The sequence below is a fragment of the Anolis sagrei genome, chromosome 1, assembly GCF_037176765.1.
Source record: "Anolis sagrei isolate rAnoSag1 chromosome 1, rAnoSag1.mat, whole genome shotgun sequence".
Taxonomy (NCBI): domain Eukaryota; kingdom Metazoa; phylum Chordata; class Lepidosauria; order Squamata; family Dactyloidae; genus Anolis; species Anolis sagrei.
In genome coordinates, this window is record NC_090021.1 from 125405498 (window position 1) to 125432317 (window position 26820).

Here is a 26820-nt window from a genome sequence, read left to right on the forward strand (position 1 = left end):
CAGCATCACCCCCAGTCGGGCACAACTACTCTTAATGACAGGGGAAACCTTTACCTTTATACTCTATCTATCTATCTATCTATCTATCTATCTATCTATATTGTAGTTTGGATAGCATAGGGAAGCAGTAACATGTCTGTAGTGTTTCTTTTGCTGTCTGTGCCCTTGTTCAGAAGATTTCACCTCACTTTCTATCCCTGTGATCATTGGATTTTGAAAAAAAATGGCTTACTGTGGAAACAAAGATTGGTGAGAAAGCTTCAGTGGAGACCCCCTTTCCCATGACAACTCTTTCAGGAGTGAATTTCCCTTCTGAGGTGTGGATTTATCTTGCTTCCTGTTGCCTTATCCCCATTCTTAACTGGGCTATTTGTAAGTCAGATGTTTGTAACTCAGGGATTGTCTGTACAAGGAAAAATGAACAAGCTGTACTAAGTATTAGTTAGGCAATAGGAGAATCTTAAGGCTGTTTCGCAATAATGAGTAGTTTCACACTTCACACTTATAGCTTTATGCTCACACTTTATAATTCCACTTTTTATAAGGCTTCACCCAATGAAATCCTGGGGTTTGGTAGGATCTTACTGGAGTTCTCTGGATGAGAATTCAAAAGTGCCCTCCCTACACTGCAAATTCCAGGATTTCATGGGTTTCTGCTATAGCAATTAAATCTGGAACCACAGCACTATGGCCTCATGGTGCGAAAAGACCTCAGGTGTATAAGACATGACTTTCCTGCCCTCTAATCCAGGAATTCAGCAACCACCTCGACCTTTCCCAGTTATATTCATGAAATTTTTCATCAGAAGATCAAATCTATCAGTGTGATTGTGGTGCATCAGGCAGGTTACAGACTAGTCAAATAAATGCTTAAGAAAAACACAAATGGTGCAGAATATTTTATTTCATGTTAGTCCAATAATACACCTTATCATGACAGCTTCTTCTTAGTCAGTCTTGCAGTTTGGTTATTAATTGAGCTTCCTAATGTAGTTATGTGGCTTTACCCAGACCCATGTTTGATTTCAACCCTCTGGAATGATTTTAAATAACTGTCCCATCTCAATTTTTGCATTTTACTTGAAGCTACAATAGTGGGCCAGCATGATGGACAGCAACAACTTAATCAAAAATTCTAAATCCTTCGGCAACAGTTTCGGCATCAGGGGGTGGTCTTCTTTGACTACCAGGTTGAAGGAATTTCTTAATGTTAGGGATATTGCTTATTCTTGCTTTAAAAGCCTATAAAAAAGGGAGAGTGCTCAGAAACACAATAATTTTATACAAAGAAAAGATGTTATCCCCGAATATTCATCATTGAACAACCTAACTGACAACGTTACATCTGTAGGACTACACATTCATCTTAAATAGACATAGATCATGGTCCAGAATTGACATGATCTGATCCTCAAATATACTAGCCACAAAAATTAGCAAAATTAAGATACTCCTTAAAACTCAAGCAAACCACTGCTCACTAGAATTTACATTAAATAAAAAACCAAGACATTGGAAATGGAAAATAAATGATAATCTATTGAAAGAAGAAAGTGATATTAGGAAAAAGAGACAGAAGCAACATATTACGAAAATAATTGCACAAGACAAAGAATACTTTGGGGATCAAGACATTGCAGAACAATTTTTAAATACTACAAGAAACTCTATTCAAAAGACCAGATCAAAAAAGAAGACATAGTTCAATACTTAAACAAACAAAATCTGACAAAAAATTGAGACCATCAGAGAGAAACACTTAACAAAGAAATTACAAAAGAAGAACTACATAAAGCAATCAAAAGCACCAGGGCCCAATGGCTATACAGCATCCTATTATAAAATATTCGAACAGGGGTTATCAGCAATCCTCCTGACAATAATGAATCAAGCAATGCAGAAAATTCCAGAAACTTGGAAAAGTTCCACAATCATAATGATCCATATGGATAAATCAGATCCAACGGACGTCAAAAATTACAGACTAATCTCCTTATTAAACACAAACCACAAACTATTCACAAATATTCTGGCAGAATGCTTCAAGATATTCATAACAGATTGGATAAAAGAGGATCAATCTGGATACCTTTGAAGAATTCTATTGAAGGATTTTTTGAAATCAGAAAAAAATAACATAAAAATATAAAGACGGAGTGGACTAAAACTATTTTTTTAAATCACAAAAGATATTCACCCAGATGGAAGAATTGGAAGTCGCAATTTTTTTTCTCAAAACTTTTTAAAACATTTTTTTCTTTTCTCTTTTTTAATTTTTCTAAATTTGTTTCTTTTTCTCTTCTATCTTTTTTCTTTTTTACTGAGGCGAAGCCCTTTTAAATTATTACTAATACGTTTCTATGTTCCCCCTCCTTTCCCCCTTTTTTCCGACTTACCTACACCCCTATTTCCTCCATTCCCACTCTAACCCCATCACTATCTTGCAATAAAACCTATTAAAAAAGAAAATAAAACAACCTTCAACCCCTGACAAAAACTAAATAGATGTATAAGTAACATATATCTCAGAAAATCTGACTATAGATTATCCTAATCTTTATGTTTAAAGTAAGAAAATTTGTGGCTGAGTCCAGAATCTGAAATACATAACCAAGAGTTACACATTCATGCAGAGGCGGCCCTAGTTAATTTTCAATGGTAAGCAAGCAGTATTTTGCCCCCTCCCCTCCAACTAATCACTGATATATATTTTCTGTTCGTTGTGGGAGTTCTGTGTGCCATATTTAGTTCAGTTCCATCATTAGTAGAGTTCAGAATGCTCTTTGATTGTAGGTGAACTATACATCCCAGTAACTAAAACTCGCATATGTCAAGGTCTATTTTCCCCCAAGAGCATCTCAAGAGCGCCCCTGGGCAAAATCAACTATACTGCATATGCTTACTTTGGGTAATGGGTTGAGCTGCCCCTGCATTCATGACTTCATTATATTCATAATACTTATCTCCTTATTTATGCCGATTCCCAACTAAGGACCATGAAAGGTCCTATTTACTATTTAACAGCCACTGTGAACAATGAATTTTTGTTGCCTTGTTGAGTGAAGAGCAGATGGTTGGCTGTGACGCCATACACACACCAACCCTTCCAATGGCTTAGGGAATACTTTCCTCCAGGATTTGCGGAACATGATGCAGCATCTATGAATGCACAGGATCTAGTACATTTCCTTACTGTGTTGTAATTCCATGTCTTCCCCAAATTTGTTGTTTACCTTTCAAAGACTTCAAGCCCCATAAGCTTCCCCAAAACAGCTTGTTTACCGTTAAAACAGGAAACTTGGAGAGGACATCAGCCTTCAGCTCTTCTGTTGCTAAAATGGTCTCAAGCAACTGGATATCTGCTCTGCTGAGCTGATTTCCCACCAGAAAATCTTGTCCATGATCTTTCAGGACCTACAGGACAAGAAACATTATAAGAAGCTTTCAAGCCAGTGGTTCTTAAGCCTTTGCTTCTCCAAGTATTTTGGACTGCCGCTCCCGCAATCTCAGACCATTGGCCATGCTAAAGGGGACTTCTGTGAGTTGAATCCAAAGTGTGTGGAGAGTCAAATGTTGACAGTCACTGTTCCATGCATATATAGTAAACTGAAATGATACTGCTGGACTAATTTGAGGATCACATACTGGAAAATACTGCATCATTAAATTAGAAGATTCATATTTGGATTGACTTAGGTTTTTGAAAAGCCACTGGACACCATGAAAATGCAACATGAATGACAGGAGGCTGGACTAGATGGCCTTTGTGGTCCCACCCAGTTCTATGATTCTCTATTGCAGCACCAGGTTAGAGTAGTGCAATCTGGAACCACATACTGGATTTTATGGCAGTGTAAATCCAGCCTAAGATACCAAGACAACTCAAGACACGAGTAGCAGAATAGGTCAGATGCACATAACAAATGTACTTCTCTAAGCACTTTTCTCATTTCAAGTTCTGTAAAGCTTCCAGGATGGCATCGTTCTATGCACTTGTGTCACCTTTATGTGATTTATGATGACAAAGTAAGCTGCACCGCTGCACAACACTTGTATTCTCATGAAAGTAAGAGAGGTGGACCTATGTGTTCAAGATCAGCGAGTAAGAGCAGTCGTCATAGCTCTATGGGTCCCATTGTGCTGTGCATCCCATTGTGCAATGGGCATTACAGCACTATGAGTGGTACTGCTTAATGAAGGCCTTGCTGTGTATCGGGGTCTCCCAGGTTGTCCCAAACACATAAGCAAGATTCACTACTAAATTGTGGTAATATTAAATATAGCCTCTATCACAGCCTATTAGCTTCCGTTTATTCCTTTCTGTTGTTCCTGATTTCTGATATATATATAAAAAACTAAAACAAAAAAACCCAAACACAAAACAGTTATACAACCAAAGACTAACAATCACTGAGATTAGGTATTATTCTCTCATAATAGGTATCCTCCTACCTTTTCAAAGACTGGGAAATATCTGTCAGTGGCTTTCTCAATGATCATTGTTGTTTCCTTCTCCCTCTCCTTTGGATCAGTGCATTTCCAGGGCATCATCCAGATCATTTCACCCAGGTCCCAAGCACCTTCACTGTACATATCAATTCTGTTAAAAAGTGAATGTGCTAGTTATACTTCCTAACTACATGCCACGTGGATTGCTCTGGAAAACTGAAATGCACAATATTCATTTTGCCGTGCTGGGAAAAGTATTTCTTCCAGTTATTTACATCTGCAGTGGATTCACAATGTCTAATTATAGCAGCTTGACCTTACTTTAACCACAAAATCCTCGTATTTGTACTTTGGTGACATATCAGTACTCTTTGACTAAACACCATGCAAAACAATAAATCCCAGATTTCCATAGGGTGAAGCTACAGAAATTAAGGTAGTATATTCCAGCTTTACTGTTTCAGAGTAGCCACAACCCTGTTGAACTGAATTAGCTTCTTCATGTATATTTGTACAAGACTACAGTCTTATATTTATTTATTACAGTCTTATTTTTATATTTAAAAATCACATTCCTTTATATGTTTATTAATAATGTTTATAATGTTTTGTGTATAATGTTTATACACAAAACATTAGAAAAAGTGCACTGAATTCCTGTTTATTTATTTATATTCTGTATTTATACTCCACCTTTCTCAACCCCAAAGGGGGCTGAAAGTGGCTTAGGTAAAGATAAAAGTTCTCCTCTGACATTATGTCTAGTCCTGTGCAACTCTGGGGGTTGGTGCTCATCTCCATTTATAAGCCAAAGAGCCGGCGTTGTCCATAGACACTTCCAAGGTCATGTGGCCAGCATGACTTCATGGAGCGCTGTTACCTTTCTGCCGGAGTGGCACCTATTGATCTACTCACATTTGCATGTTTTCAAACTGCCAAGCTGGCAGAAGCTGTGGCTAACAGCGGGAGCTCATCCCGCTCCCCGGATTCGAACCTACAACCTTTCGGTTAATAAGTTTAGCAGCTCAGCACTTTAACGCACTGTGCCACCGGGGGCTCCCAAAGACGGCTTACATATAAGCAATTATTCAATGCCTTAGAACACATACAATTAAAATTAAATTAAAATTAAAACATATTAAATATTTAAAAACATTACATTCACTATAAAAACCATGCCATCCATAATCATAGTCCAAACCACTTTGAGCCCCCCTAAGGCTGAGAAAAGCGGTATATAAATACTGCAAATAAATAAATAAATAAATAAATAAAGCTGTTCCATAGTTATTGCACATATTCCATATCTGTTATTGCACTGCACTATTCTCCAAAAGCCAAGTTTCTCACTTGGATTTAATGAAGGGCTGGAGCAAAGGTGAGTAGTATAGGGTCCTCCAGATGTTGTTGGATGCAGCATCCATGGTCAGTTAATACTGAAACCAATTGTAAGCTAACAGTGCCCTACCTAGTACTTTTTAGTTTTTATTGCACACATTGAGCATGATGCCAGCTATGACTTTTGCCTCAGCCACATTGTTTTACAATGCTGTTTTATTGTGTTTTGTTGTATCATTTTATTTTATTGGTTTTAATGTGTTGTATTTTATCTGTGATTTTTGGGCTCATTCCCTTTGTAAGCCGCCCCGAGTCCCTGAGGGGAGATGGTGGCGGGGTATAAAAATAAAGTTACTTACTTAGTTGCTTTTGGCAGTGGCAGTGAGCTGACATAGGCTGATTCATAGGGCAAACCAGATATCTCATCTCATGCACAGCAAACATATCTTGCAGAAGCAAACACGCATTCACCAAATGTAGAAATGTTGCTCACAGTGCTCTCTGCTTGATGTCGTTCCCATAGAGATTGTATTTTTCTGCAATGTAGTTGAGAATGGCTCGGGTCTGCACCAGCTTCATCCCGTCAATTTCCACCATGGGCACTTGCTGGAAGAGCAGGAGTCCATCTTATGAAGGGAAAATTGGGAGAAATCTGTTTATTTTTCTACAGCCAATGGGGATAGGCAAAATATTATGCATACACCATTATTTCTGCATGAGAACCAGCATACTGCAATTTTTGAGGGCTGGACTACAACTCTGGAGATGAGGATTTGAATCTCCATTCAACCATTAATGGGTGATCTTGGGTATGTCAGACTCTCAGGCTCAGAGGGAGGCAAAGGCTAACCATCTTTGAGCAAATCCCACCAGGAAATGCCATGATAGGATTACCTGTGGGTTGTCATAAGTTGTAAACAGCTGAAAGGTACATAACAACAACTCATTCTTACCTAAAACTGTGCATACATAATGCAGAACATGAGTAACTAGCCCGATACGAAAACATCTGTTTGTTTTCTATAGAGGCCCACCTGTTCTTTACACATGGAATCCACTGTGTGTAAAAAATCCACACAGTCTCCTCCTGCTCTATCGATAATGTAATAATAGTAATATATATATATATATATATATATATATATATATATATATAGATATAGATATATAATATTAATAATGTTGTAATATTATATATATATATATATATATATATATATATATATATATTAGTATTATATTTTTATTATTAAACTTTATTTATACCCTGCTACCATCTCCCCAAGGGACTCGGTGCGGCTTACATGAGGCTGAACCCACAATACATCAATACAAGCAATAACAACAACAACAGTAAAGCAAATTAAATAAAACTCATAAACAAAAAGCAATATGCAATGACAATAATACAACACACAATTAAAATTTATGGCTGGGCCAAATGTAATTAAAGTTAAAAATAATTCTAGGCATGAATAAGGTAGGAAAGATGGGGCGTTACAACGTACAACAATCCTACAGTCCTACAATCCAACAGTCATACACAACTTCTGGAACAATTCCATCAGTGCTGCCTCTGAAAAGTCCTGCAAATCTCTTGGGAAGACAGGTGGACATATGTCAGTGTGCTGGAAGAAGCAAAGACCACCAGCATTACAACGATGGTCCTCCGCCATCAACTCAGCTGGACTGGCCACGTTGTCTAGATGCCTGACCACTGTCTCCCAAAGCATTTGCTCTATTCCGAACTCAAGAATGGAGTGGGCAGGAAAAGAGATTTTAAGACAGGCTCAAAGAAACCTTAAAAACTGTGGCATAGATACCGAGAACTGGGAAGCCCTGGCCCTTGAGCACTCTCACTGGAGGTCAGCTGTGACCACCAGAGGCACGAACAGAGGGTGAAAGAAAGAAACATGCCAAGAGGAAGGTACGCCAAGCCAACCCTGACCAGGACCACCTTCCACCTGGAAACCAATGTCCTCACTGTGGGAGAAGATGCAGATCAAGAACAGCCACCTATGGACCCATCGCCAAGACACCACATCTGGAAGACAATCATCCTTGAGCTACAAGGGATCGCCTAAATAAGTAAGTAAGCAAGCAAGTATAATATGTATTATATATACTACAACTTATGGTATAGTACAATATATTATACAGTACTAATAGTATAATACACTGGTAGTGTATTATACATATTGTGGAAGAGTAATATAGTACAATATAGTAATATATAATAATGTAATAATTGTATCTTATATATTACATGTAATATTACTAATAATATTGCAGTATAGTGGTATAGTGCAATATAGTAATATATAATACTAATGTTGTGCTATGCTAATAATATATTTTGTATATACATATAACATTGATATTATTATAATGTGATGCAATATAATACTAATAATACAATATAATAATATATATAATAATATTGTAATAAAGTAATACTAATATCTTAAATAGGATCCCCCACTGGCGCAGCAGATTAAACTGCTGAGCTGGTGAACTTGCTGATCGAAAGGTCAGTGGTTCGAATCTGGGGAGCAGCAAGAGCTCCCACTGTTAGCCCCAGCTTCTGCCAACCTAGCAGTTCAAAAACATGCAAATATGAGATCAATAGGTACAGCTCTAAGCAGTAACGCTGGCCACATGACCTTGGAGGTGTCTACAGACAATGCTGGCACTTCAGCTTAGAAATAGAGATGAGCACCACCCCCCAGATTTGGACACGACTAGACTTAATGTCAAGGGGAAACCTTTACTTTTTAATGTATTAAATATAATTACTACTGATAATATATAATGATACACTGTTTTATTACTGTATATTTGCATGTTTTAAGTTGTAATGTTTTTGTTTGTGAGCAGCTTTGAGTTTCCATATGGAGAGATAAAGAGGGATATAAATAAAATAAAATAAAATATATTCATATTACTCCAAAGCAGATACATAAAATATTTGGACAACAAACTCACCTTTCCTTAATTTTTCTAGATCTGCCTTTGACTTAATAAGTGGTTCTTCAAACTACCAACAAAAAGAAAAGAAAGAAACAAAGAAAGGCAAATGATCTGAAGAATCTCATGTTGAAAAATGCACAACCTCCCAATCTCAGTATTTCCTCATAATTTAATATTCTCAGGGGAAAGCATAGTTTTATAAAAAGTAATGAACAAGACAATATATGCTCAGGTTACACAAATGTCCCCTCGCCTTCATCAAACAGAAACAATGATAAAGTCCACTAGAAGAAATGCAGGGCAAATACAGTTCCGTGGCAAAGTTTAAAAGCCTGTCTCCTCCACTGTAGCTGAAAACAAATCCGCTGCAGTCTAAGATACCTGGCCACTGCCAAGTGAAGCCCTAGAGTAGGAAAGATTAGAGTGGTGGTTCTCAACCTGTGAGTCCCCAAGCATTTTGGCTTACAACTCCCAGAAATCCCAGCCAGTTTACCAGCAGTTAGGACTTCGGGGAGTTGAAGGCCAAAACATCTGGGGACCCAGAGGTTGAGAACCACTGGCCTTGAAAGTCATAAAGTAAATAAAATGCAGGGGAACATTTCCCCAGGACTGACAGGTCTGTGTGAGGACATGTTCTCAAGTCTTGGGATTTTTTTGACTCAGTCCTAAAATGTGGATTTTGGAAGTGCCCTAGGTGACTTTGGGCAAGTCACACTCTCTTAATCTGAAAGGAAATAAGCAACTACGGGCATGAAATGAATTATTATTAAATTATTAAAATGAATTATAATTATTAATTATGAAATTAATTATTAATTATTAAATTATAGGCAGCTCAAATGAATTATTAAAACAATATTATCTATTTAGAGGAAAAACTGAGCCCAAACCTCAACTCCAGCTGCAGCCAACATCCATCTTATGGTTTCCATGCGGGCTCTTGTATTTGTGTAATGAAGCTTAGGTTTCCCAGCCATGTTTCCAAGTATTTTCTTTCCTGTTTTAACAAAATGAAGATTTCAAAAAGAAATACTATACCAAGGGGTGGGAAACTGGAGAAAGAGCAGAACAGCTTTCAGTATCTTTGCTTTTGATTCTATGAGCTCTGTTCTAGTTGAGGAAATTACTTCATGACAAGCCTTATCACCTGGATGTCATCTGATTTTAGAAGATATTGTGCCAAAGACCTGGTGTTAATGTTGGGTCTTGATCCAATTTTAGGCCCAAAGCAAGAGAAATGGGTTACCTGACACGCTCTGCTGGTCTCCTTAATACAGCCAGCCCTAAACATTCACTGTGGTTAGTGACACAGGAACACCATGAGAGTAGGAGCCCTTGATGGTGCAGTGGGTTAAACCCTTGTGCCAGTAGGACTGAAGACCAGCAGGTCTTAGGTTTGAATCTGAGGAGAGCACTGATGAGCTCCCTCTGTCAGCTCGGCCAATTCTCTCACACCAGAAATGACTAGTAGTTTCTCAAGTTGCTCCTGACACGGAAAGAAAAAAACCCATAAAAGAAAAAAAAAAACGGCAAACAAAGAAATTGGTACAAAATTTGAGAATGCTTCTCAAGGAATTTATAGGAATTCCAGCATGACTCTATGATTGACTTTCAGTGGAAGTTGAACACAGAATTGCACTGGAGGATGTAGAAATTCCTAGAAAAGTATTCTCTTTGGAAATCTCAAGGTCTCCATCTTGATCAGGGGAAAAGAACCATACAGCAACACTAGAAATCCTAGGGATCCCCAGAGAGAACATTTTAAATATGTGAATAATTAAAGGTCTAAATGTCAAAACTGCATATGTATGGGGACAACTGTATTAGCAATGCCCGACCTCCAAAAATAGACAAGGTAAGTTATATTTAGGGTGAGATGCCCTGGTGACCTTCCAAATACTAGCCATACTAACACTTAAAAAAACAACAACTGATAAGGTGAGGTCTATCTGGAACACAAGTGTCAAACTCAAGGCTGAATTCAGCCTGCCTTTTTATTTTATGTGGCCCTCCAGATGCTACAACTCCTGCATTCCTCATCATTGGGCATCATGACTAGATGAGAGGTGGGATACAATAACACCTGGTAGGCTGCAGTTTGTTCTGTTTAGTCAGGATAAAGGGGTTTGAATGTAGATACAAAGCTTGTTGATATGAGGTCTGACATTAAAATGTCCTTCAACTTTTCCCCAACCTCAGAGCCACAAGTGCTGTTGGATTGCAATCCCTATTATCCCTAGTCCACATGGTGGAAAATCAAAAGTGATGGGAGTTTTTGCTCAATAACATCTGGGGACCCAACCTGGATAAAATTAAAGAGCACCGAATACTAAATTTTAAAAAAGGCTGGCCCCCTGTATCCACTGATTTAACAGTCCTTTGAAGGCAAGCATAAGGCTGATGAAAATGGGGTCGACACCCCGAATCTAGAGTGATGAATGCAATATTCCCAAGCTGAAAAAAAGCTGCTGCAGCAACCTCTGCTTTCCAAAGAGTAATGTTTCTCTTGGCTCCCATCCCTGCTGAGACCGGAGACAGGGCCAAGGAATGATATCCTTGGCCCAGTTACCTCTCCCTTTCACATTAATGTGTGAGCTCTCTTTCGCTGCAGTCCTTTAGCTTTGGAAAGCCCCCTTTTTGCCCAGGGTTTTTAATACACTTTTCTTTTTCTTCAAAAATATCTTCTTTTTGCAACACAAAACAAGTTGGCTGCAACCACTGGGTTGTTGTAGGTTTTCCAAGCTGTATGGCCATGTTCCAGAAGCATTCTCTCCTGATGTTTCGCCTGCATCTATGACAGACATTCTCAGAGGTTGTGAGGTCTGTTGGAAACTAGGAAAATGGGGTTTATAGCATAAAATTCTTACACACCTGGTTTTTTTTTGGTTTTTTGGAATTAACGTATCAATTCCTTCCCAGCAATGGCAGCATGTCTGAAGAGAGAGAACTACAAACCAGTTTATATTTCTGCATTATTTTCCCCTACAGTGCATACAACCTTAACAACTTACAATTCCAGCTATATATTTGCAATTCCCTTCCACCCGCAAATGTAGACATCCCTTCACAAGATTCCAATAGTAGCATCTGAAAAAAGAAACTTTGACATGAGTTTCACAATGCTTTGATAAAACAAGAAATATATAGCTGCCCAAACTCGACAACTGGAATGCCTTAAATAAAAGGATAATTGAAGATAGGATTTGAAGATAAGTGAAGATAATGATTAGAATATTTATTCTTCTTTGATGTAAATGTAGTACTTAGCCTTCCAATAATTGCTATTGCTACTACGAGTGGTTAAAAGGTGCCTACATTGGGCACGGCATCCAATTTACAAGCGATGCACATAGGACAAAACAAGACTAGTTTGCAGGTCCAGTCACCCTGCTGAAGCCACTGCTAGGGACAAAGTTTAGGCTTAGTAGTCAACATGCAAACCTAGTGAACCCCAAAGCAAGGAGAGTGCCAGATCCCTCCGTGCTCCCCCTTAACCCCCCACAGAAAGAGGGAAATAAGAGAAGAATTGGAAACTGGGGGAGGGTGGCAAAGTTTCCTGGCCAGATGGTGTTAAGACTCCACTATAAAAACCTCAGGAAACACCATGGGTCTGCAAGGAAAAAATGCTCTTCAAATAAATACAAAGCAAAGCCTTTGGATCCAATTAAGATTGTTATTCCTCCGAGCACTCGTAGGGGCCTCCCACGCAGCCCTATATCCCAGAACATCAAGGCAGAGGGCTGTGGAAGGGCCCCTAGGGTGTTGTAGGGCTGAAGTGGATTTTCTCATCCTGGCTACTAACCTGTTGCTGGAACTGGGGAAGGAGATTTAAAGGCTTTTCTTGCGTAAGAAAGATTCAGCCTGTGTGCAACTGTTATATAAGCCTTTGGAATAGGAGAGAACCACCCAGTAGGAGGTGCAGTTTCCCTCTCTAAACAGATGAGTGTGCCAGATTGGTGGTTGATGTGTTTTCAACTACAATTAGTGGCCTTTTCAATGTGTCATTATTATGGGAGTGCTATATTCATGTTTTTACAGTTTCCCTCCATATCCATGAGCTTTGTATCCACAGATTCTGTCTCTAAAATATTTCTTAAATATCTCAAAAGCAAACTTTGATTTTACCATGATTTATAAGGGTTGCAATTTTACTACACTATTGTAAGTAATGTTACTTGAGCATTTATAGATTTTGGTAGCTACATAATGTCATGGAATTAAATCCCAGCGCATATCAAGAGTTGGGATGTTTAAGGTTTTTCAGGCTATATGGCCATGTTCTAGAAGCATTCTCTCCTGACGTTTCACCTGCATCCATGGCAAGCATCCTCAGAGATTGTGACCTCACACCCTCTGAGGATGCTTGCCATAGATGCAGGCAAAACATCCGGAGAGAATGCTTCTAGAATATGGCCATATAGCCTGAAAAACCTACAACAACCCAGTGATTCCAGCCATGAAAGTCTTTGACAATACATACCAAGAGTTTATTCAACCATATGCAACCTGTACTATAATTTTGTCCAATAACCTCATCATTTTTATGGGCAGTCCCATAAAATGTGGCTACTTTTGTTGGCCCAGCAATAATATGGCATATGTCATAAATGACCAAATTACTTTATTAGTGGCACCTAATTTTGAGCGTTACAGGATTCTTGTGAATACTTTGATTTGCATGAAGAAGGTCACAGGTTCAGCACATTGGATATTGCCAGTTGACAGTGTGAAGACACACCATACCATAAATATTCCTAGTCTATGTTTCCCAATATAGGAATCGAGAGATGATAATGACAGAAGTTTATTTTCTGTAGAAATTAACTAGCGGGTGAGCTGTGCTTATGCAATGCAAGCCAGCCAAGAAATACCACATCAGAGAAAGAAAATGTCAAGGTTTGATAAATAAAGGTTTTTGAAATCCACACAATACACTCACATTTCTTCACCCCCACCCCTTTATACTCAACCCCCTTTTCCTTATCCATCCACTTCCAGACTGACACAGCTGTATAAAATCCAGATAATCTGCTTTGAACTGAATTATATGAGTGTGGACTCAGATAACCCAGTTCAAAGCAGATATTCTGCCATATAACCCCAGATTATCAAATCAGATAGTCTACATTATTTACTTGGAACTGGATTATATGAGTCCACACTCATATAATCCAATTCAAAGCAGATAATCTGGATTTTATATGGCAGTGTAGAAGGGCTGTGAGACCTCTTCTACACTGCCATATAATCCAGATTAGCAAAGCAGATGATCCAGATTATCTGATTTAAATGGAATTATATGAGCCTACACTGCCACATAATCCAGTTCAAAGCAGGTAATCTGTGTTTTATATGGCAGTGTAGAAGGGGCCTCAGCATGCCCGAGAAAGTTTTCAGAAAAGCTTTTGTTTTCCCAATTTGTAACTAGATGCAGCGGGCTGTTATCTTTATCTTGAGCTGGAGTTGTCTCCTTTCTCCTAACTCCCTAATTTCACTGCTGAAGTTAACCTTGACTTGAATGCCTTTTTTGTTCCTGTTGCCAGGGAACTGGCTTTCTCACTCACTTGATCTTCCCTCCTCCCTTCTCTTTACCTCAATGCACAAAGCCATAGTTGCAGTTTAATAGTTTAATTTGGCAAAGGAGTTAACAATTAGCAATTAGCAATTTTATTTATCATATCAAACATGAACTGAGGGTACATTTGTATTTAAAAACACAAACAAATCTTGCTAAATTTTCTTTGACCAGTAGCTAGCCACGTGGAGTGCCTCTGGTGTTGCTATAAGGAGGTCCTCCATTGTGCATGTGGCAGGACTCATGCTGCATTGTAGTAGGTGGTCTGTGGTGTGCTCTTCTCCATATTCACATGTCGTGGACTATGCAGCCCTCATTTCTTAAAGTTGGCTCTGCATCTCGTGGTGCCAAAGCTCAGTCTGTTCAGTACCTTCCAAGTTGCCCAATCTTCTGCGTGCCCAGGAGGGAGTCTCTCATTTGGTACCAGCCATTGATGAGGTTCTGGGTTTGAGCCTGCCATTTTTGGACTCTCACTTGCGGAGGTGTTCCTGCAAGTATTTCTGTAGAGCTTAGAAAACTATTTCTTAATTTAAGTCGTTGTTCAGCGCCTTCCAAGTTGCCCAATTTTCTGTGTGCCCAGGAGGGAGTCTCTTATTTGGTATCAGCCATTGATTGAGGCTCTGGGTTTTAGCCTGACACTTTTGGACTCTCACTTGCTGAGGTGTTCCTGCGAGTATCTCTGTAGATCTTAGAAAACTATTTCTTGATTTAAGTCATTGGCGTGCTGGCTGATATCCAAACAGGGGATGGGTCAGAGATGTCATTGCCTCAAACATAAAAAACCCCTAAAACATAAACAAAAAAACAAAACAAAACAAAAACAAAAACAAAAAAACAAGATTCTGGCAACTGGACTGATTGACAACTGGGAAATAGAAGGAGAAAATGTGGAGGCAGTGACAGACTTTGTATTTCTAGACACAAAGATTACTGCAGACGCAGACTGCAGCCAGGAAATCAGAAAACATTTACTTCTTGGGAGGAGAGCAATGACCAATCTCAATAAAATAGTGAAGAGTATAGACTTCACATTGGCAATGAAGTTCCACATAGTTAAAGCAATGGTATCCCCCATAGTAACCTATGGATGTGAGAGATGGACCATAAAAGAAGGCTGAGCAAAGGAAGATAGATGCTTTTGAACTGTGGTGTTGGAGGAAAGTTCTGAGAGGGTCTTAGATCGCAAGAAGATCAAAGCAGTCCATACTCCAGGAAATAAAGCCTGACTGCCCCTTGGAGGGAAGGATAGTAGAGGCAAAGATGAAGTACTTTGGATGGTATCCTTGAAGTAATTGGCTTAACCCTGAAGGAGCTGGGGGTGGTGACGGCTGACAGGGAGCTCTGGCGTGGGCTGGTCCATGAGGTCACAAAGAGTCGGAAGCGACTGAATGAATAAACAACAACATGACTACATTTGGATAGATCAGTGGTTTGGTAATCCATCCTTTCTATGAGTACATTTGGATGGAAAGTCTTAGGATCAGTTTAAGGAGTTATTCCTTCTATGGTGTTCAGGAGTAGCAGAAAGAGCAACTCACTCACAGGAGCCATGTTTTTAACAGCAGGTGAGAGAACTATAAATCATCAAGAACAGGAACAAGGAACTTCCCAATATGGTTGAGTGGCAGTTTCTATTATCCCTGTCCAAGATGGCAGAGGCTGTTGAAAACTCCCTTCCACTCTGTGTATGCTAGGCTTTCATATGCTTTTCCTTTTCTTAAAAAGTAACTTCTTTTTGCAAAAGTTGGTATTTCCAGCAATGTAATATGGCAATGCCCCCCTATGCAAAGAAATGTGCCAGCTCATTTTCACAGCAGCCCTATCCTAGTTCATAGTCTCATATAGCTGACATTTTATCCCCCACTAGAAAACTGAAAACATATACGTTTAAATTTAGACTCAGCATCTGATAGAGAGGCCCACTGCTGGTGCAGCGGATTAAACAGTTGAGCTGCTGAACTTGCTGACCAAAAGGTTGGCAGTTCAAACCCGGGGAGCAGGGTGAGCTCCTGCTGTTAGCCCCAGCTTCTGCCAACCTAGCAGTTCGATAACATGCAATTGTGAATAGATCAATAAGCACTGCTTCTGCGGGAAGGTAACGGTGCGCCATGCAGTCATGCTGGCCACATGACCTTGGAGGTGTCTATGGAAAACGCTGTCTCTTTGGCTTAGAAATGGAGATGAGCACCACCCCCCAGAGTCGGACACTACTAGACTTAATGTCAGGGGAAACCTTTACTATCCCAATAGAAACATTTAATGTTGTATTAAACAACTTACACATGTTCATCACATTACCTTGTGGTTTATTGATTTTCAACCTAGAGGGTAATCATGGCATTTATTTGCACAAGGTGAGGCAATGTTTGTCCTCTGGCAAGTAACGGAAGGCAGCTCTTGCTCAGTCTTCAAAATTGGCATCACAATTGCTATACATTCATCATCCTTTGGCTTCCGGGCTGCCACAACTTCTTAATGTTGGGGTTTTTCTTGTTCTTGTCATGAAAGTCTAAAGAAAATGTTTTTAAACCTTTGTTTGTCGGGTTCAGTGTGGAGTTTTCTAGCGGAGTACTCTAAATACTCTTCCCTAAATGGCAAATCCCAGGATTTCATGAGATGTTGCCGTAGCAGTCAAAATCCAAACCATACGGCACTATGGTTGAATTATGTGGAAAGGCCCCAGGTGTATAAGACATGGTTTTTCTTGCCCCAACCCATATAGTGTGGAACCTTTTCCAACCATATTTATACAGATTTTCATCAGAAGATATAGTCTGTCGGTGTGATTGTGGCACAGCAGACATCTCACATACAGTCAAATGAATAATTTGAAGCCCCCGGTGGCCCAATGGGTTAAACCCTTGTGCTGGCAGGACTGCTGATTGACAGGTCACCATTTTGAATCCAGGGAGAGCGGGTTGAGCTCCCTCTGTGAGTTCCAGCTCCCCATGTGGGGACATGAGAGAAGCCTCGCACAAGGATAGTAAAACATCAAACATCCAGGCGTCCCTTGGGTAGCGTCTTTGCAGACGGCCAATTCTCTCACACCAGAAGCGGCTTGCAGTTTCTCAAGTCACTCCTGACATGAAAATAAATAAATAAATGAATATTTAACTAAAATGCAAATACTGAAGAACGTTTTATTCCATTCTCATCCAATAATACACTGTATTGTGACATCCTGTCTTTAGTTTGTCTTTTTGTTATGAATTTAAGTTTCTAATGTTATGAATTCACTTTATCCAGACCTTGTACCCATGTACAAGATTGCAACTCTTTGGAATGATTTGAAATCATTGCCACATCTCGATTTTTGCATTTTGCTTGAAGCTACAATCATGGACCAGCGGCCGCCTTCTGCCTCAACTCAACCAACATTTTCACTCCTACTTCAATAGTCTTCTCATCAGGGGGTGGTTTTCTTGGACTACCAGGCTGAAGAAATTTCTTAATGGCAGGGATGTTGCTTATTCTTGCTTTAAAAGCCTTCAAAAGAGAAGAGGGAAGACATTAAGGAATACTGCAACTTAATGTAAAGAAAAGACAAAGGTAAAGGTAAAGGTTTTCCCCTGGCATTAAGTACAGTTGTGTCCGACTCTGGGAGGGTTGATGCTCATCTCCATTTCTAAGCCAAGGAGCCAGCGTTGTTCATAGACACCTCCAGGGGTCATGTCGCCAGCATGACTACATGGAGTGCCCTTACCTTCCCGCCGGAGCAGTACCTATTGATCTACTCACATTTGCATATTTTCGAACTGCTAAGTTGGCAGAAGCTGAGGCTGACAGAGGAAGCTCACACTGCTCCCTGGATTTGAACCTGCGACCTTTTGGTCAACAAGCTCAGCAGCTCAGCAGTTTAACCCACTGCACCACCGGATGCTTCATAGTAGGGGAGCCACATTGCAATTCTCTGAGGAAGAGCCTTGGTTTTTATTCTGGAATGTTTTATTCTTATGGAATGTTGGATAAGCAAAGTTTGGATAAGCGAGACTCTACTGTATATATATTGTGAACCAGGCCACAATCTCATTGGGTAGTTATGGGTGCATAATCAAGATGTATGCAATGCATATGTGACTTCTTAGTATTCACATTTCCTACATATCTCCTTGTTTAGGAGATAAGTAAGGACCATGAAAGTCTCCCAGCCCCTATATAGTATTCACTGTGATGAATGGACATAGGTATGTTCTAGGCCTGGGTAACAACGGAAAAATTTGTTTCTAAAATCGACTTGTATTTGGGGGGTTTTTTTGTTTCGATATTTAAAATAATTACAAATTTTTCCTTTTAAAAAGTTTGATATTTACGAAATTTCGTAAATGGTAAAAAATTAACGAATCGATTTCCGAAACAATAACGAATCGATTCGTTAATGGCGGACGCGACCGCAAAATACGCTAAAAAACCTCCAAAACCTTCTGAAGCTTCCCTCTCCCTCTGTTGTTGACTGTTGGTGTGATATTATAATTTTTTTTCACTAATTAAACCATAAAACTGGCCCAGACATGCAGAAATAATAACGAAACGACCTCAAAACAATAATGAAACGAATACAATATCGAAATACGAAGCATTTACAAAACGTTTTTGAAAATTCGTTTTTTTAAATAATTGCTCCAGAATGGTTCGTTATCGTTTTGTAATTGAAAAAATTAACGAATTATTAACGAATTACGAATTAATGAAACGAAACCGCCCAGCCCTAGTATGTTCCCTGTTGATCAGGAAGCAACTTGCAAATGGGACCACCCCTCCTTATGCAAGTGATCTCCACTGTGAGGGGGGGTTGAGACAGGGACCATTTCTACCTGTCAAAATAGAGAGAAAGGGTATGGCACTCTCACAGAACCTCACTGATCATTGTTAACCGGTAATGTGAGGAGTCAAGCCAAATTCACTATATTGTTATTTAAGTTACATAGTTACATAACAACATAGTGCATTACAGATTCTGGTAGCTTCTGCTATGTTCCATTTTATTGTTTATCTCTTTTTATTTCTTCACTTTTAGTATTGCTTTGGATGTCAGGCCTTATAAGCCCTGTTCAACACATCAAAAGGATCACGGGAACTGAAGTCTACAGTGGTGGTTTTCTGCCTGTGGGTCCCCAGGTGTTTTGGCCTACAACTCCCAGGAATCCCAGCCAGTTTACCTACTGTTAGGATTTCTGGGAGTTGAAGACCAAACCATCTGGGGACCCACAGGTTGAGAACCACTGGTCTAGAGTGGTGGTTCTAAACTTGTGGGGTCCCTGGATGTTTTGGCCTAAAGTAAAGGTAAAGGTTTCCCCTTGACATTAAGTCTACTTGTGTCCATGTCCAACTCTGGGGTGGTGGTGCTAATCTCCATTTCTAAGCCAAAGATCCAGTGTTGTCCATAGACGCCTCCAAGGTCATGTGACCAGCATGACTTTCCCGCAGAAGCAGTGCCTATTGATTTACTCACATTTGCATGTTTTTGAACTGCTAGGTTGACAGAAGCTGGGGCTAACAGTGAACTCACCCCGCTCCCTGGATTCGAACCACTGACCTTTTGGTCAGCTAGTTCAGCAGCTCAGCAGTTTAGCCTGCTGCACCACCGGGGTCTCCCACAACTTGTTTTGGCCTACAACTCCCCAAAATCCCAGCCAGTTTCCAGCTGTTAGGATTTCTGGGAGTTGAAGGCCAAAACATCTGGGGACTTACAGGTTGAGAAGCACTGGTCAAGAGCAGTGGTTCTCAACCTGTGGGTCCCCAGGTGGTTTGGCCTGCAACTCCCAAAAACCCCAGCCAGTTCATCAGCTGTTAGGATTTCTGAGAGTTAGGACATCTGGGGACCCACAGGTTGAGAGCCACTAGTCTAGAGGGTCAGAGTTTCCCTTCCCCTCCTCTCTTGTACTCTAACTCTTTCAACTGTTTTGTGAATCCTTCCCTACAGGATCTGTAGAACATGATCCAGCATCTCAGAATGTGTTGGATCTACTACCCTTCACGGCTCTGCTGTCCTTCCATATCTTGCCAAAACATTCTTACCGTTAGAAGAGGAAATTCGGAGAGAACATCAGTCTTCAGCTCTTCTGTTGCTAAAATGACTTCCAGCAAATGGACATCTGCTCTACAGAGTTGATTCCCCTCCAGAAAATCTTCTCCATGCTCTTTGAGGATCTAGAGAAGGAAACATTTTAAAAGACTTCCAGTGCTCCAGGCCAATGCTTCTTAAACCTTTACTTCTCCAAGTGTTTGGGGCTTTAGATGCCAGAATCTCTGACTACTGACCATGTCAACGGAACTTTCTGGGAATTGAATCTGAAGTTTGGAAAATCAAACATTGACAGCCACTGTTTTAAGGAAGTATACTAAATGAAGAAGATGCAGCTGGACTACTTTGACAATCACTCGATGGAGAACGCTGCACCATTACAGTAGAGGGTTCCTATTAGATTTGGCTCATGTTTTTGAAGAGCCCCTGCCATGTTTTGGGTGACATTGTGCTTTAACGGGGATGTCAGCTCCCATTTATTCCTCTCCATTGTTACTGATTTCTAAATATACCAAATAGTTGCACCAATGACTAACAATTCCTGAGCTTTTCTCATAATACCTTTTCAAAGACTGGGAAATATCTGCCAGTGGCTTTCGTAAGGATCACTTTTATTTCCTTTTCCTTCTCCTCCGCTTCAGGATATTTAAAGGGCATGTCCGCGATCATTTCACCTATGTCCAAAATGCCTTCACTATACATATTGATTCTGTATAAAAGAGAAAAGGAGAGAATGCTCCTAATATGTTGATTAAGCTGATAGACCACACAGTTTGCTCTGTAAAACTGAAATTCTTAACATTCAACTGATGAAGAAGGCCCTTCTTGTTAGAAATGTTAAAAATTAACAAGGTATTTTTAATTACAAAAATGGGAGTCAAGCACTGAAAAGGTTAAATGGATACAATGACTCAGCAAAAGCTGCATTTCTATATAAGCAGGTGTGCCTGTAGCTTAGTAGCCATCAGTCTGAGGTAAACCTCAGTGGGAGAAAGGTCAGTGGGAGTAGGCCTCACAGTTTGAGGTAGGACTTAATCTGTGAGAGAAGGCCTCACAGTATGAAGTAGGCCTTAGTCTGCGAGAGAAGGCCTCACAGTGTGAGGTAGGCCTTAGTCTGTGAGTGAAACTTCAGTGTGAGGTAAGCCTCGGTATGAGAAGGCCTCGCGTGTGAAGCTCCAGTGTGGAGGTTGAACTTTATTTGTGTCATGTAAATAGTGCAACCATATTATTGTAAAAAGTGCAACCATATTATTTTGCTATAAAGAAAAGCCTCCTATGGAAGAGATAACATTGGTCTTTGTGTTTTTGTTCTTTTTATTTTGCACTAGTGGTGGTGGGTCACACTGCTGATGATAAGTAACTTTGCTTCACATTTATGGAGAAAGTCTTTTGTTAATAAGCCTGCTCGCCCAACACTTTTTCCAGTTATTTTGATCTGTAGTGTATCCACACAGTAGAATTAAAACAGCCTGATATAACCTTAACAGCCATGGCTCCATCCTACAGAATCCTGGGATTGTAGTTTGGTGAGGTACCAGCATTCCTTGGCAGTGAATGCCAAATACTTTGCAAAACTACACATCCCTGGATGCCATAGAGAGGAGCTCTGGCAATTAAAATGGTGTCAAACTACTATGTATTTGTAGAATGGATGCAGTGCAGCTTACTCCATGTATATTTGTATAGCACTACTGTTGTATAGTGACCACATTACATTCCTCTAAATTATAAGAACATTTTAAAAAAGAATGCTTTCATGTCATTTAGGCCCCATCTACACTGCCATGTAATTCAGTTTCTGAATGCAGATTATCTGCAAGGAATTGGATTATATGGCAGTGTATTCTCATATAATACCGTTCAAAACAGTTAGTCTGAATTCCGAAACTGGATTATATGGCAGTGTAGATCCAGCCTTAGTTTCATATAATTTATACAAAAATTTGGGGAAGGTCATTACATTTTGGTTGATGAGGATTAAATTAATGGTTGTAGCAAGCGTGAGTAACATGCGGCCATCCAGGTATTGTTGGAATGGAGATTCCATCATCCCTTATCATTCATCACAATGGATAAAACCAGTGAAAAAGCCAATTTGATAACAACTAGAAGGGCACAAGCTGCCCATCCCACACTAGAGAATGAACTCTAGAGAAACAACGCTTGACTTCTAATGAACCCAGTCTATGTGAACTCGATGGTGAGTAAATACTGCTCTAACTGGCACTTTCCAGTAGTGATTGGTAGTCACAGTGAATTAAAACAGGCTGTCTTATACCTTGTCAGCAGTTCATAGGACAAAACATATTTCTCCTATCTTGTGCAGTAAACAGAAATAAACATTCTGTAACCAAATAGTGAGATGTTGCCATACCTTGCTCTTTGCTTGATGTCCTTCCCACAGAGATTGTGTTTTTCTGCGATATAGTTGAGAATGGCTCGGGTCTGCACCAGCTTCATCCCATCTATTTCCACCATAGGCACTTGCTGGAAGAGCAGGGGTCCCTCTTGAGGAGGGGGAGGGGAAATGGGGAGGGGGGGATATCAGTTTACTTTTCTTATGTTATTTGAGTTTAGGCAACATCTTTCATAGTGCTATGAAGCATTTTTCTATACTGTTTGAAGTCTCCATGCACAAACACATAGATAGCTGCCATGGCTTATGTCTTATACACCCCTGCCCAAAAAATGTATATATAATATATAATCCCTGAAGCAGACACATAAAATATTCAAACAGCATATACTCACCTTCCCTTAACTTTTCTAGATCAGCCATTGATAAAATAAATTGCTCTTCAAACTAGAAAACAAAGAAACAAAAAAAAAAGCAAATTATATATATATAAAAAGATTAGGACTAAGTACGTTCCAGCCTTCTCTGCTGTGGCCCTCCGGTTTTGGAACTCGCTACTTGGTGAGATTAGGCATGCCCCCACACTAGCAGCCTTTAAGAAAGATCTAAAAACTCGGCTCTTCCGATGTGCCTTCGGAAAGTGACCATTCAACCCGTTTTGTTTGTTTCCACCTATAGCTATTCCCCTGTCCTTAATGAAGGCCAAACCCCACAGCTCCTCCTCCTTGGGCTCATTCCTCATAAATATACTTTTTTCTACTCTTTTCTCACCCAGGGTTTTAACGTTTTTAACATTTTATCTTGCACATTTGGCCCGCCCTTTGTCTTTGATTTTTATTATGTTGTTTTGAACTGTTTATTTTATTTTGTTACTTCATGTATTTTGTTGTGATGTAATTTTTTCTGGTATTTTGTGTTTAATTTTGCTGTATTATTTTTGGGCTTGGCCTCATGTTAGCCGCTCAGAGTCCCCTTTGGGGAGATGCAGGCGAGGTATAAATAAAGATTATTATTATTATTATTATTATTATTATTATTATTATTATTATTATTATTATTACATCTGGGAAACTGATCTGGTGTCCTGCTGGGAGGGAATCTACTCAGGGACACAAAGCAAACAGGAAAAGACCCTTTTTAAAGATGCGATTAGAATCAGGCTCCAGGTATTTCAGAAATATCAGATACAAACTGCACCTCAGTAAGAATTGTATTGTTCTGTATGCCTTCTATTCTGTTGTCTATCTTTACATAGGCCTCGTCTTTGTTTCTCAGGCTGACTCCTTTTACGGACTCGCAGTGTCTGCCCTGGCTTGGTCTTAATCAGTTGTTTTCAGGCAATGCAAAGAGTCTACAAAGATGTTGCCCTGGGGATGCCTAGATGTGTTACTATCCTGCGGGGAGGCTTCTCTCTGACCATGACTGAGTAAACCAACTTCTGTTCCAGCCTTCAGCCTTATGTATGTTTATTGGATCTGAATGGAGTGCTAACAATATCACTGTAGATTTCTGTAGAAGTCATCTATTTCTTTTGAAGTGTTTAATCACAGCTCTCTGCTTGACACAATACATTTTCCTACTGAGCCACCACCTTAACTCCTTCACAAACTCTTAATGAAAAAACAACGCACACAAATACTTAATTTGGCATGCACACTGATATCAGTCACTGATACTGCACAAAATCAAAACCATACCAAAATTTTAAATTGGTTAAGAGTGGAGTCTAAGGATCAGCCCTATTTGAAAAGAGAGAGAGGGAAGACAAACCTCAACCTCAGCTACTGCCAACAACCACCTTATGGGCTCCATTCGGCCCCTGGCATTGAAGTAATGCAGCTTAGGTTTCCCAGCCATGTTTCCAAGTGTTTTCTTTCCTGTTTTGACAAAAAAGAGAGATCTTTTTAAAAAGACAATATATTCAAGGTGGGAAATTGGAGAAAGAACAGCATAGCTTTCAATATCTTAATTATTGCTTTTAGTATGGAATAATCTCGTAGTTTTTAAAAAGTTAATTTTTAAATTTTCCTTTAATTTTTTTATTTCAAATTGCATGCAGTATATCTAAACTAATAAATAATAGGAACAATATTTAGTCTTTTTAAAGGTTCATTTCCTCAAGGTAAATGTTTTTTCTCCCCATCTGATGCTACCTATTATTTTATTTGTTCCTTCTCCTCGGTACTATTTATTGAAGTTTTTGTCACTTGTCAATTTAATGAATAGTAAAATATAATGTCCTCTTTCTGAAATGAAACATTTAATCTTCTCAATATGTTGAGTCCAGTTCTGGCCTTTATCTTCAATGCTGTTTTACTAACTGGTCACTGGTCTTATCACAGAACAGTGAAAGTCTCACACACACCAGCTCAGAAGTAGTCAGCCCTCCACATTTTGGGGGTTTAATTTTTGTAGATTTGATTAATATGGTCCCTTTAGGACTCGGCCTCCAGCAGAATTTCTGCTGGAAATTGGCTATAGAAAACTAAAAGATTCCTAGAGAGATGTCTCAATGAATTCTACCATCCACAACTTGGAAATCTCACTCCACCACAAGCAAAAAACCACATTTTTAAAAACTAATTTTGCCGTTTTATATAAAGGATACAGCATGGGGGCAGGGGGAATCCTGGAAGATACCAAGGGCCCACTTCATTGTCTGACTGGCAGAGGCTTTAGTGCTATAAGCAAGAGTCTTTCAAAGTCCCAGCAGATATTTGGTATTTAATAATAATAATAATAATAGTAATAATAACTTTATTTTTATACTCCGCCTCCATCTCCCCGAAATATCTGCTGGGGAGATATTACATAGGGCCAGGGCCAACAATACAGTTAAAACATAACACACTAAAATGTAAAACAACAAAATAAAACAAAACAACATAAAAACAACAACATTATAACAAAATATAAAACAATGATCAAACCAACAACCAATAGCAAAGTTGAACATCTCATCACGGGAAGGCAGACTGATGTTACAACATTTCAGAGGATAGGGCTAGTAAGTAAAGTGCATAGGTCACATAGCAGCAGCAAGGTCAAGAGCAATATAAAATAGGTTTTTTATAACTTTGGATATAAAACAATAGTACAGTGCAAGGACAGGAATTTTGGGTCCTAACTGTGGCCAGTTATCTAGGGAATTGTCTGGTCAAAAGCACAGTGAAATATCCGCGTCTTAAGATCTTTGTGGAAAGTGGTTAGGGAGGATGCAAGCCTAATCTCTCTGGGAAAGTAGTTCCAGAGGCAGGGGGCTATGACCGAGAAGGCCCTTTCTCTCATCCCCACCAACCATGCCTGAGACAGAGGTGGAAGTGAGAGGAGAGTCTCCCCAGAAAATCTTAGAGGCTGAGTAGGTTTGCAAGGGAAGATGCGGTCACGAAGATAGGCAGGTCCCAAACCGTTTAGAGCTTTATAGGTGATAACCTGCACCTTGAATTGGGATCGGAAACTTATAGGTAGTCAGTGGAGCTCTTGAAACAGGGAGGTTGGCCGCTCCCTGTAGTTTGCTCCAGTTAACAACCTGGCTACCGATTTTTGCATCAACTGCAGTATTTTTTGGTTTTTTTTTTAACTGAGAGGGAACTATTCCACAGTATAAAATGTTTCTAAGACTCCTGTTCTGTTTGAGAAACAGAATTATAATCCATACTTTCTCTAATTTTATTCTGTAAATCGTGGGCCCTACCAGTGTTAGGCTCAAAGTCTGAAAAGAGAAGGCGTTGTCTACTATGCTCTGGTGATCTCCCAAATAATAACCATGCCTGACCCACTCAAAAAACATTTAGTTTGTGAATGCTATGTCCTCAAGTTGAATTAAGCAGTAATTGCAGAGGTAGAAGTTGTTGCCTGGCAGAGAGGAGATGTGCTGCCCTTAGAATTACCATCTAAGCCTCCTCTTTGACATTGTATCATAAAAGGCCGAGAGGAGTGAGATTTAAGGAAGTTCTGGTGGGGAAAGCAATGCAAGTCTCAGGAACCCCAAAGCAAGGAAGGTTCCTGATCCATCTCTCCACCTTAATTGCATGGTATCTTCCTCTACCATAGAAATCCAGGAGGCAAGAGAAAATAGCAAAATAAAGAAAATAAGGAGGATGGCAAAGT

The 26820-nt window shown here is 39.6% G+C and overlaps 2 protein-coding genes across 4 annotated transcripts; both read right to left on the reverse strand.

Moving 5' to 3' along the window:
• Positions 1-886: 886 nt before the first annotated feature.
• Positions 887-12642, reverse strand: LOC132783282 (glutathione S-transferase-like). Of its 3 annotated transcripts, none has more exons than XM_060788412.2 (7): positions 12560-12642; positions 9648-9809; positions 8773-8824; positions 6281-6413; positions 4453-4600; positions 3283-3414; positions 887-1242 (listed from the first exon to the last, which is right to left on the reverse strand). In XM_060788412.2, exons 2-7 carry the CDS (start codon positions 9732-9734, stop codon positions 1123-1125), a joined length of 672 nt encoding a protein of 223 aa, XP_060644395.2. In that variant the 5' UTR covers positions 9735-9809; positions 12560-12642; the 3' UTR covers positions 887-1122. The 3 variants fall into 3 exon arrangements, with proteins under 3 accessions (XP_060644395.2, XP_067324448.1, XP_060644403.2); XM_067468347.1 differs by having other exon boundaries at positions 9648-9754; positions 12560-12640; XM_060788420.2 differs by lacking the exons at positions 8773-8824; positions 9648-9809 and having other exon boundaries at positions 12560-12582.
• A 5026-nt stretch (positions 12643-17668) lies between these two features.
• Positions 17669-24567, reverse strand: LOC132783327 (glutathione S-transferase A2-like). The gene is made up of 6 exons (XM_060788461.2): positions 24481-24567; positions 23106-23157; positions 22729-22861; positions 20916-21063; positions 20348-20479; positions 17669-17818 (listed from the first exon to the last, which is right to left on the reverse strand). The coding sequence occupies exons 1-6, from the start codon at positions 24565-24567 to the stop codon at positions 17669-17671; spliced, it is 702 nt and encodes a 233-aa protein (XP_060644444.2).
• Positions 24568-26820: the final 2253 nt, after the last annotated feature.